This window comes from Neofelis nebulosa, chromosome 11, assembly GCF_028018385.1.
Source record: "Neofelis nebulosa isolate mNeoNeb1 chromosome 11, mNeoNeb1.pri, whole genome shotgun sequence".
Classification (NCBI taxonomy): Eukaryota; Metazoa; Chordata; class Mammalia; order Carnivora; family Felidae; genus Neofelis; species Neofelis nebulosa.
In genome coordinates this window covers 69628587-69640606 of record NC_080792.1, presented here as the reverse complement: position 1 = coordinate 69640606, position 12020 = coordinate 69628587, and the positions used below count along the sequence as shown (strand labels likewise).

The following is a 12020-nucleotide window of genomic DNA, read 5'->3' as shown; positions in this document are numbered from 1 at the left end:
CCCCGCCTCCCGGGGCTCCTCTTTTCCCTGTCCCAGGACTGGCAGCCAGCGGGGACCCCATGGGCCCAGCACAGCTGGGTTTTTGGAGAAAGGCCTCCCGGTAGGGGCCAGGCACGGGGGCGAGGCAAAGTGGCAGCTGGCCAGGGTTTCTGCTGTGCGAGCTGGGCTCACAATGGAAACTGCTGCTCTCCACAGTAACCTAGGCGAGGTCGGGGCCCCAGGGGCCGCCCCCAGCCCAGAGCCTGCTGAGCCAGCTCCAGCTTTGTGTCACAGGGCATGGGCCCTGGTGTCTGCCAGACTATAAAATGGGGGGTCGGCCCCCAGTCACCCACTGCACCAGTCCGCCCGTCTGCCTGCCTGTCCTTTAGCAGGAAGTAGCAGGTCCCCAGGTAAGAGGGGACCCGGCAGCTGCCGAGAGCCCAAGGGGAGGGGAGGGGAGGGGAGAGGAGTGGAGAGGAGAGGAGGGGAGAGACAGAGGGAGGCAAAGAGAGCTGTAGCAGAAGAGAGAGAAAGGCGGAGTGAGAGAGAGAGGAGATAAAAATAAACAGAGAAGGACAGAGAGAAGGAGAGAGAGAGAGGGAGAGAGAGAGGGAGAGAGAGAGGGAGAGGGAGAGGGAGAGGGAGAGGGAGAGGGAGAGGGAGAGGGAGAGAGAGAGAGAGAGAGAGAGAGAGAGAGAACAGGAACATCTCCAGGAAGGAAGGACCCTGACTGCCAGCTCAGGGGAATGTTGATTCCCAGAGTGACATGGGGGTTGTGAGGGATGTAAGCAAGAGCCTGGAAGTCACAGATGTGGCCCAGATGTCTGGCCTGCCCAGAGTGGGCAGAGCACGGCAGAGAAACGACAGCCCTCCTGGGGGAAGTAGGGGAGAGGGTCTACTTGTCCCAATTAGCTCTTTCTTACCCAAAGCCTTCAGGAACCATCCAGGGACCGGAGGGCCTTAATCTGTACTGGCAGGGGGTCCTCAGATCCCCAGAAATTGTCTCCAAAATGAAAGGGGGGCAATCACAGGGCGTTCTTCAAACACTCAAAGGCGCCCGTGACCCCAAAGCACTGAGGAGCCACAGGCATTGACCAAAGCCCTCTCCAGCCAGCGCCTACGCAGCCGGAGAGGGCTTCGTCTCAGAAGCCCCTACGTACACTCGACCCACTCTCTCGGCTCCCTCCATTATGCCCCAGTCCCGGGCCCGTGTCTGCACCCACACACCCTTGGCGGCCAATGCCAGAGGCAGCAGGTCAACCCGGAAAGAGGTCAAGAATCCACAGGCATTCATTCCCGGAACAGGTGTTGGTTGAGAATCTATGGCCGATGCCGCTGGGGACGGTGGGGTGGGCTCATCAGAATAAGGAAAGAGCAGGGGCGCCTGGGTGGCGCAGTCGGTTAAGCGTCCGACTTCAGCCAGGTCACGATCTCGCGGTCCGTGAGTTCGAGCCCCGCGTCAGGCTCTGGGCTGATGGCTCGGAGCCTGGAGCCTGTTTCCGATTCTGTGTCTCCCTCTCTCTCTGCCCCTCCCCCGTTCATGCTCTGTCTCTCTCTGTCCCAAAAATAAATAAAAAACGTTGAAAAAAAAAATTAAAAAAAAAAAAAAAAGAATAAGGAAAGAGCAGAGCAGGTAATAACCCGGCGGCTGGGTCCATCTGCTTGAGGTGAGATTGGAGACCTACCTCTTAGCAGCCGTGTGTGCTGGGGCGGGTCACTCCCCTCTCTGAGCTCAGAGGGGATGCCATGGCCCCCACTGAACCCACCGCACTGGCTCAGCATTCAGGATCACAAATGCTGGTGACGTGCGCGGGGTACCCCAAGGACCCCCAGATGGGACATCTTGTTATGAATCTGGGGAGACGAACTGAATGGAACCAGCAGAGAAGCCTGATGAGCGGCGTTCCAGGTGGTGGGGGGCGGGGGGGCGGCAGGTGGCAGGAGGCCTGGGGGAAGGCACACCAAGAAAAAGCGGTCCCCAGGCAGGGGACTTAGAATGAGAGAGAGAGAGAGAGAGCGCACAAATGAGTTCAGAGAGGGCTGCGAACGTCTTGGGGCCGGTTGGGGGGGAGGGGAATGCGAGGCTGGGACACAGCTTAAGGGCGCCATCCCTGAGTGACCCAGGCCAAAGGTTCCTTTGCAGAGGTTTGCAGGTGGGGACCATGTCTCAGGCTGTGAAGGCCTCAGCTACAGCGGCAGCGAACACAGGGCCTGATGGGAAGGGGAAAGGGGCCCCAGCGGCAGGACCGGCCCCCAGCCCCGGCCCCGCCCTGGCCCCCGCATCCGTGCCAACGACAAAAGCAGGGGACCTGCCTCTGGGCAGCTACAAGGTAAGCACTCCGGGGAGCAGTGGCTGGGCTCCACCCCTGCATTTCCTCTCCCTCCTCCCCTCTCCCCTCCTCTTTCCCTCCCCCTCCCTCCTCCCCCCTCCCCCCCCTCGGAGTTTTGAGAAAGGAAGGGGGGGCAGAGGTGGGCTGGCTTAGCAGCAGGAACCACCCACCCCCTGGGAGGTACTCTAGGAGCTGCAGGTGGCCTCAGCCCCTCCGGAAAATTCTTCGAGGCACTGAGGTCTGAAAGGGCTTCGGTAGAGCTCAACATCTAGCCTCTCCGGTTGGGGTGGGTTTAGGTTTCAAACTGGGGTGCACAGAACTGGGTTCACTACGTGCTCTCTCATGTGGTCCGCATGTGGCTGGCTTTTGTCATGCAGTTCGTTCTTTTTGATATTATTTTTTTAACGTTTTTATTCATCTTTGAGAGGAGAGAGAGACAGGGTGTGAAGGGGGGAGGGACAGAGAGAGAGGGAGACACAGAATCCGGAGCAGACTCCAGGCTCTGAGCTGTCAGCACAGTTCCCGATGCGGGGCTCGAACTCACGAGCTGTGACATCATGACCTGAGCCGAAGTCAGACTCCTAACCGACTGAGCCACCCAGGTGCCCCTGCCTCCCTGCATTTTTATGCATTATGCCATTAAAAGAAATTCCTGTGTTTGTATTTTACATGGTGTTAACTTCTAGAATGATGCTGTATGCAATCATTTGGGTTTTTCCCTTTTCTTTCCACCCACTCCCACGAGATCCAGAATAGTCAGCCACATTGCTGTGTGTTTCTATGGGTCACTCATTTGGGCTGCTGATGTGTCACAGTGGGACCGTCACTCCTGAAGACCATATTTGGGTGGCTGCTGGCTTTTCTCTGGCGAAAAGTGTGGCCGGGTCGTTCTTGTCCGTGTCTCCTGAGGCCCACGTGCCAGAGTTCCTCTGGGGAGGGCAAGTGGAGGCGTGCACGTGCTGGGTCAAGGGTGTGTGCACCTCCTCCTTGTGTAGCTGGGGAGACTGAGGCTCAGAGAAGGAGGACACTTGCCTTAGTTCAAGTGAATGGCGAGGTTTTCCCAGCTCGGGACAACAAAATGCTGGAGGCCCAGTGAAGGGAGGGATTAGCGCAAGTTCAGTGCAGAGGCCCCTATGCTGAGGCAGGTGAACTGGCAAGTGCTTTCTGAGCGTTAGCTCCATGACAGGCGCTGAGGCTGAGGCTGCGGCTGCACAACCAGATCAACCCCACACCCTGCCCTGGAGGAGCCTTTGGTCTTTGGAGGTTGAATAAAGGGGAGGGGGTGCGCAGAGAGAAGCCAGGAAGCAAAGCAGCAGGGACCGTGTTGGTTGTGCTGATAATGGGTTAAGCACAGTGCAGGGTCACTCAACCAAGCCCACATGGGGCAAGTGTATCAGGGAAGGCTTCCTGGAGGAGGTGACATCTGAGCCTAGAGCAGGACAGGGACCATGGATGAGCTCCAGGATGGGGACGTATATTGCAGAGGGCATTCCAGGCAGAAGGAACAGCACCGAGGCGGGAAGGAAGAGCCATCAATTCCTAAAGATGGTGCAGAGATGCTCAGTCCAGAAGTGTAAGGAAGGGAGGACAGGATAGTTGCACAGAATTTGGCTCGTGGCCCACTCTCCTATGATCCGTGTGGGTCTGCTCTTACTTATATAGATACTTAATGAAGTTTTGACCTGGGGGGTGTACCTCCCCCCTCACTCCGTACCCTTTTCCGCCCCCCCGCCCCGGGGACGGGGGTTCCCTCCTGCAGCTGGTGGTCTTTGAGCAGGAGAACTTCCAGGGCCGGCGTGTGGAATTCTCTGGGGAGTGCTTGAACCTGGGAGACCGTGGCTTCGACCGAGTGCGCAGCCTCATTGTCACCTCGGGACCGTGAGTGTTGGCGGGGGGGAGGGCACTCCCAGGGCCACAGTAGAATAATAATAATGAAACACAGTAGCTGCCATTTCCTGGGCACCTGCTCCATGTTAGTGGAGACCCGTGTAATATTTCCAGTCCTTGTTTCAAACACGAGGGGGCGGTATTATCCCCCTTCCCATTCTACAGATGAAGAAACTGAGGTTCAGAGAGATGATTTGATTAGCGTAAGGTCACACTCACAGTAAGTCACGATTCTGGGGGAGAAACGGTTTTTCTCTATAGAAGGAACGAACCCTGCTTCTCCCACTGCCTCCCTCCTGGGTCTCAGGCAGCCTTACGGAAACAGTCAGCATCCTCTGGGCACACAGTAGGTGCTGGACACTGACAGGGCTTTACCTAGATGATTGCTACATGAGGCATGGGCTGTTCTTTTTTTTTTTTTTTAATGTTTTATTTATTTTTGTGAGAGAGAAAGACAGCGCGAGTGGGGGAGGGGCAGAGAGAGAGGGAGACACAGAATCCGAGGCAGGCTCCGGGCTCGGAGCTGTCAGCACGGAGCCCGACGCGGGGGGCTCAGACTCAGGAACCGAGAGATCATGCATGACCTGAGCCAAAGTCGGACGCTTAACCGACTGAGCACCCAGGCGCCCCAAGGCAGGCGCTTTTCTCAGAGGCTCAGAGGGGTTAGGTCCCTTGGCCAAAGTCAAGCAGCGGTAAGTGGCAGCTCCTGGATTCAACTCAGGTCAGTTTCATCCAGTGTTTTCATCACTTACTCCACTGCCTGCCCCTGGCTCTCCGGGACTCTCTGGGCCTTAGTGACCCCCATGGAAAGCCTGGTGGATGCAATGGCTATACAGGCTCCAAGCCCTGCTGAGGTCAGAGTGCAGGACAGGACCCACGTGGCTGCTTTGCCTCTTGTCCCACCAGCCCCCCATCCCCCAAGGGGTGTGGTCAGCCTGTATACCCAGCATCGTGGGACTGCAGTACAAAAGGGCAGAGATGGGCTTTGAGGTCAGTCAGGCCTGAGTTGAAGTCCCACCTCCCCCATTCACCTGTACCGTCTCCGAACCTCAGTTTTCTCATCTCTGAAATGGAGAGAGTAATGGTCCCCACTCCCCTCCATCGAATTATGCTGAAGCCTAAAAGAGCTAAGGCAGCCTGGCACTTCGTGCCTGCCCAAACATAGCGGGTGACACTGACGACTGCTTCCCCTCCCCATTGCCCTGTGAGTGTAGCGAAATTCAGCGAAGGAGGTGCGCTTCTATCTCCTGCCCCACCCCCACCCCTGGTGTGGTCAACACGGCCTCAGCCCCACCCTCAGACCCAAAGCCCAGCTGGGAACAGAAGCTACGGATGTGGCCAATTTGGGTTTTCGGGCTTTTTTTGGTGACAGTGACTCAAACCCAGAGTATTTCTCCTCCAACAAGGATGCAGCTGGACTTCGGTGTGCGCTCTGGGGCTGTGCCCGACGGGGAGAGGAGAGGGGCTGTGGTCCAGTGTCCTGAGTCTGTGTCAGGACCGGCAGGGCGGTGGGAAAGGCGGTGGTAGAGGGTGAGGCGGGCGGGGGAAGGAGAGGAGGGGTGTGCCCTCAGCACAGGGGTGGGGAGAGAGGGGCATGCCTGCCTGAAACCTAGGAGCCTTCACCCTGACCCCTGACACCATGCGGGGACCTTAGACGGTGACTGGGCCCCTCTGAGCCTCAGTTTCCATATCTGTAACTTAATATCCCTGTCCTACTTCTCTCCTTGCTCGTAAGGCTCCAGTGAGCCACAGGAGATGAGAAAAGATTGAAACAAATATATACGAGTCCTCATTCTTATAGCAGGTCCTCACTGGGTATTATGACTCCCAGAGCAGTGACAGGGAGAGTTTGCGGGCACAAAGTCTTTCCTGATCTCAGAGAATCCCTGAGGTCCAATGCCTGAGGTACAGGCGGGCAGGGTGGCAAGTTACATCAGAATCTTTCCATCAGCTCAGACCTCCTGCAGCTTTGTTCTTTCTTTAATCATAAAAGATAGTATTTGTTGAGATTTCTCTGGGCTGGACTTGGTCCATGCATTCGTTTTTCGACCCTCACAGGTAGATGCGACCCTCACAGGTAGAAACTACCCTCACAGGTAGTTTTCGACCCTCACAGGTAGAGATCGCATCCTCCTCTCCTCTACTGGGGCTTAATGAGTTTGAGTGATTTGCCTGAAGTCACGCAGCAGATAAATGATAAATTGGGATTAGAACTTAGGTCAGTTTCCAGAGTCTATGCTCTTAATTACTACATGGCACCATCTTCCAAGGCTCCCTCCCCATCCACCCAACCATCCATTCATCATCCATCTATCTATCCATTTATCCATCCATCTGTAGATCAGCCCATCCATCCATCCATCCATCCATCCATCCATCCACCCACCCTTTTCTCATCTCCTCTAGATCAAGCAGGTTGAGGCAGATTCCCCTCCGTTCTAGGACCATAACTGCATCTTTAATTCTGTCACTCCAGGGGGCATTGGCTCATTCCCCAGACAAGGACCTGAGGCTCCAGGGGCTCATAGTGTTTCAGTCCATGGTGGTAGCCCATCCCCTACATGCCTCCCTGTCTCCTTCTGAGGAAGATCCCAGAGAGGTGATACCGATGTCAGTGTCCCCTCTTATTCCCTGAGACTCCCTGAACACATACAGAACAAAGGCCAAGGGGTCCCTTAGCCTCAACTTTCCCATCTATGAAATGGGTCCCTTAGCCTCAACTTTTTCATCAACCTCCCCCAGAACCAGGGGATCCCTTCCACACAAGCGGACTTCCCATCCTTAATCAGGAGACACTGGCAAAGCCAATAAAAGCCCTGTGTGACTTCGGGCTTGTAATCCTTTCTTGGAGAGGACTGAACATCTTCCAATGCACTGTCACACTGAATTGTCAGAGGGGTCTGAGAAGGCGATGCTCCTACCACTGCCCCCATACCAATTACTGGGTGTCTTCCATATTCCAGACCAGTCCTCATCCAGTGTGTGATCTGGGCCCCTGTATCAGCGTGCCCCTTGCCCCTGTGCTCCCAAGACTTTGATTTGTTTAGTATATTTCATTTCAAACGACCCTTTCGAACACAATTAAATATCTGTCTAAAGAACCTTGACATCCGTTTCACACATGGAAAGCTAGTATCACTCGCTGTAAGTAAAAGGTGAAGAGTCAACACGATGGACGTAAAGAAGGGCTGTTACACCGTTTGCTTGCTCAAGGCTCTAGGTGGATGGCTGTTCTTTCCTTATCAGAGAGAGAGAGAGAGAGAGAGAGAGAGAGAGAGAGAGAGAGACTAGTGAGTGTCAAAGGTTCGTCAGCACCCAACAGAGACTTTCCCCTAGCTGTAATCAGGTTTCAAGGGAAATGTCTTCTTATGTCTTATTTTACTCCAGGGTCTTGTAGTGCTTAAGTTGTGTGTGAATCCCACAACTGGGGAAACATTTTGCTCACATAATGACACACACTGTCTCATTGAATCCTCCACCAGCCTCCAGAAAATAGGCATGGTAGAGGAAGAAACCAAGGCTCAGAGAGGTAAAGCCACTTGCCCATGGTCACACAGCCTGTAAGTGACATAGCCTAGGCTCAAACCCAAGAGCTTCTGCTAACGGTCTCTCTCCTTCTTGCCTTTGCCCTTCCCGGCCCTCGTCATTCTGACCATCCCTCCCACATCCAGCTGGGTCGCCTTTGAGCAGTCCAACTTCCGGGGGGAGATGTTCGTCCTGGAGAAGGGCGAGTACCCACGCTGGGACACGTGGTCGAGCAGCTACCGCAGCGACAGGCTCATGTCCTTCCGGCCTATCAAGATGGTGAGTGGCTCCTGAGCCCGTTCTGGGGGGTCAGTGGGGAGGCAGGAGCAAAGGTCAGGTCTGATTGCAAACAAGGCAATGGGGGACGAGCAAGGGAAAGAAGGAGGAAAGGCAGGCAGGGAGGGACGATGACCAAGGGCACTGGGCCCTGACGCTCATCGATTTATAAGGTGTTCCTGGTGTGCCCAGCCCCCGCTAGGAGCCCTGGACCAATGAGACATACGAAATATGGTTTTTCCTTCCCTGCCACTTTAGAGAGGAGACTCACTACCTTAGTTGTTGGAACGAGAGACTTCAGTGTCTCCCTTGCTTCTCTTTGTGGACTGTTTCTCATCCCTGACTCCACGTTAGACCCTCCTAAGAAGTTCTGACAATCCCAGGGCCTGTTCAAAACCTCCAAGGGGCAGGTTCAAGCCTGTGTGGTAGCTGAGAAGAGGGATGTCGTAGAAGGACACCTTGAACTTCACGATGATAGGACAACATACTGAAGTACCTCCTTTATACTATTTAGCTGAGCTAAATAGTATCACTTAAGGAAGACTCAAAGCCAAGATCGCTGATGCGATCCCCAAGAAAGGCAGTTTTTCCAGAGTAGTGTTGGTTGCGATGCTGGAACCAGCCGTGTGTTCCGTCACTAGTGTCGATCTCCAAGGGTAACCAGCTTCTGCCTCCATGATGGGAGTTTTCCCGAAGAACTTCTATGACTCTCCGTGATCCCAGCTGTTTTGGCATTGCCCCAACATATTTCTCAGAATTGGGAGCTGACTTATCAGGCTGTAATGGGCCCCTGGTAAGAATTCATAGATGTATCTCTCAATCAACGGTCCTTAAAAGGCAATCTATGTCAACAAAGCTTGTTTGGAGGGTTGACCGGCCAGGGCGTTTCTCGTAGCCTCTAGAGCTTTGCTGCCCAATACCTTAAGGAGTAGCCACATGTGGCTGTTGAGTGCTTAACTCTTGACTAGTCTGAATGGAGGTGTGCTCTCAGTGTAACATACACAAACCAGGGTTTGACCACATAGTACAAAAATAAAAATAAGAATATCACAATCTCATTACTATTGCTACACTGTTTGCATGTCGAAATTCTAATAGGTTGGACGTATTTGCTTAACTATATAGTCTATTACTAGGGGGAAAAAAATCCCAGTGCCTGCACCCCACCCCAGATCCATTGCATCCGAATCTCTGCGGCCGGGTCACGGGCACTGGTATCTTTCTCATGTCCACCAGGTAGGAGGTGTTGGTGGGGCTGAGAATACCAGACCCCTCTCCCCTCTCTATCTCGGCCACTGTCCTCGTGCGGGCCACCATGGTCTCTTCCTTGGGCAGCTCCCGCTCCCTCCCCGCCCGGTTCCCTGGCTCCTTCCCCGCCCGGTTCCCTGGCTCCTTCCCAGCCCACACTCCTGGGACATTAGATGGGTGTCCAACCTGACCTACCTCCCACTTACCATCATGCATTCAACCACTATCGGTTGACCTCTGTCTGCCAGGCTCCGTTGCAGGCTCCGGGTGCACAGCTCTTCACGGGACAGGCCAGGCCCCTGCCCTCACAAGAGGCCGCTACTGAAAACCCAGTCACAGAAATCAGTCTATAATCACAAAGCACGTGGCACACACCCCAGGCTAGGAGAGCAGGAGAGGTTAGTGGGGCTCTGCTGTGGGTGGTGGCAGCCGGCCAGGGGTGGTCGAGGAAGCCAGCTCCCTGGAGGCTGAGGACCCAGTCAGCCACAAGAGGCCTGACGGGCTTTTCCGCTGCAAAGGGGGTGCCGAATTCCCTGAAGCAAGGATGAACTGGGAGCCCAGGAACTACAAAAGAGCTGGTGTGGCGGGACGGAGGGGAGAAGGGTGCAGGCTGGGCTGGGAGGAATGAATTGCGTCTCTGAGAGCCTCTGCCTCTCGCTGGCTGGGTGATGCCGATCAAGAGTCTTGACTTCTCTGAGTCTCTGCATCCCCGGCTGTAACGATAACCGTGACGGATACAGGGTTTGGTAAGCACTTAATCGTATGCTAGGCGCGGTGTGGAGAGTGCTGTGTGAATTACTGCGTGTAGCCCGCATGACAGTTCCATGAAACACAGGCCGTTATAGCTTCTTTTCACAGCTGAGGAGGGCCCTCCCAGGCCGGACAGTGGCAGCCCCAGGCAAGGCCCATGGCAGCCCGAGCAGACTCAGCTATCTCTCTGTCCACACCCAGGGGGCCACTCTATGTTACTTCTCTTCGCCCCGTTCACACTTCACATGCCTGACCCGGTCTCTCCTTCCCTAGGACTCCCAGGAGCACAAGATCTGCCTGTTTGAAGGTGCCAACTTCAAGGGCAACACCATGGAGATCCAGGAGGATGATGTGCCCAGTCTCTGGGTCTATGGCTTCTGTGACCGCGTGGGCAGCGTGAGGGTCTCCAGTGGAACGTAAGCATCTCTCCTGCCAGGCCCGTGGCTTCTGCCTTAAGCTCGGAGCTCAAAGGTGGTCCCCCTTCTAGAATATAACATCGGGTGCGTAGGAAGGCCACACGGCCCCTCCCTGGTGCTGGGGGCTGGGATTGCACCCACAGAGCATTATTCCCCTGGAGACTGGACTCATACTCTGATGAATTACATGTCAGTGTGAACAAACCTGGCAATTGCTTGGTTAGCTGTGAATCCCACAGCTAACAGGTAGCGGTGCTGGGATCTGAACGAAAGTATTGCTGATATCAGACTGTGCGTTCGCAACCACTACATGTAAATTCACTTACATACCTAGGAAACCACTATTTGAAAGGAGGCTCCTCTTTCTTCTGTGCCTCATTGCTAACCAGTCCCCAAAACCTATTCTCATCCTTTCGATTCTGTTGTGTGAGCCCCACGTCACCACCATCGGTGGGATGTGCACTGATCTCCCTACCACCCAAGCACACGAAGTACTTTAGGTACATTTTCCCACGTGGCCCCCTAATAACTTTCCAGAAGGGGAAACTGAGGTCTTTTAGAGAGGTGGAGTTACTGGCCAAAGCCAATAGGAAGCCCCAAGAAGGGGCAAAGCCAGGAGGAGCCGCGCCCACTTCCTGTGACCAAAGCCCATGAGGGATGGAGAACAGATTGCAGGGATGGGGGGAGCTGGTCCCGGCAGGGATCTGGGTGCCAGGCAGTGAGGCTGACCGTCTCCACCCTGTGCTCCTTACTTCCCTTCCAGCTGGGTCGGCTATCAATATCCCGGCTACCGCGGGTACCAGTACCTCCTGGAGCCAGGCGAATTCCGGCACTGGAACGAGTGGGGGGCCTTCCAGCCGCAGATGCAGGCCGTGCGTCGCCTGCGTGACAGGCAGTGGCATCGTGAGGGCTGCTTCCCGGTCCTCGCCGCCGAGCCCCCCAAGTGAAGCCATCCACACTCTGCTCTTCTCCCTTGCCCCACCCCTCCCCCAGACCCGGTTTGCCCATCTTTCCCGTGCAAATAAAAGTTCCTAAAGCCAAATTGTCTCCTGGGTCTGTGCATAAATGTGAGCTTTGGGGTCCCCCATCATTGCCGGCATGTGACTTCCTCTGTCTTGATAATTACGTATACTCGTAATAAACACAACAGGCAAAAGTTCATGACACACGTTCTCTTCATATCTCTTTTGGACTACTCTAAGTGGCTGGGAGCATAATTATTCCCATTTGACTGGTGAGGAAACTGAGGCTCAGAGAGGGAAAAATGACTTGCCCAAGGTCACACAGCCAAAAATTTGAACCCAGGCCCTCTGACTGCTGAGCTCTTAACAAATCTGTGCTTTCCAACTCTGCTCCTTCGTGCACGCTGCTCATTTCTTGCCTTCTCTGCTCGACACCTGTCTTGTTATTTACTTAATATTTTGATTTAAACAGACTTCCTATTTTGCGCTCAGAGGCATTGATTTGTAAATGAAGCTTTATTGCACCACGGGAAGTGGCGAATCAGCATCATATGCCATAGATAGAAAGCAATCGTGTAAATGTACTTTTTAAGAAGGCCAAGTATCAGACAGACACCTGCCCGCTGAAGGCTCTAAGCCTGTAGCCC

The 12020-nt window shown here is 54.6% G+C and overlaps 1 protein-coding gene across 3 annotated transcripts; it reads left to right on the top strand.

The window, feature by feature from the left end:
* The first annotated feature begins 243 nt into the window (after positions 1-243).
* Positions 244-11453, top strand: CRYBB1 (crystallin beta B1). Of its 3 annotated transcripts, none has more exons than XM_058693114.1 (6): positions 244-389; positions 2123-2309; positions 4069-4187; positions 7868-8000; positions 10269-10411; positions 11175-11453. In XM_058693114.1, the coding sequence occupies exons 2-6, from the start codon at positions 2142-2144 to the stop codon at positions 11356-11358; spliced, it is 747 nt and encodes a 248-aa protein (XP_058549097.1). In that variant the 5' UTR covers positions 244-389; positions 2123-2141; the 3' UTR covers positions 11359-11453. The 3 variants fall into 3 exon arrangements, with proteins under 3 accessions (XP_058549097.1, XP_058549095.1, XP_058549096.1); XM_058693112.1 differs by having other exon boundaries at positions 256-389; positions 2111-2309; XM_058693113.1 differs by having other exon boundaries at positions 294-389; positions 2104-2309.
* The last annotated feature ends 567 nt before the right edge of the window (positions 11454-12020 follow it).

Excerpts from the sequence above, each read along its gene's own strand:
- CRYBB1 (XM_058693114.1), top strand. The coding sequence starts at position 2,142 with ATGTCTCAGGCTGTGAAGGCCTCAGCTACAGCGGCAGCGAACACAGGG. Across the intron at positions 8,001-10,268 it reads CCTTCCGGCCTATCAAGATG|GACTCCCAGGAGCACAAGAT; the intron begins GTGAGTGGCTCC and ends CTCCTTCCCTAG. Across the intron at positions 10,412-11,174 it reads GTGAGGGTCTCCAGTGGAAC|CTGGGTCGGCTATCAATATC; the intron begins GTAAGCATCTCT and ends CTTCCCTTCCAG.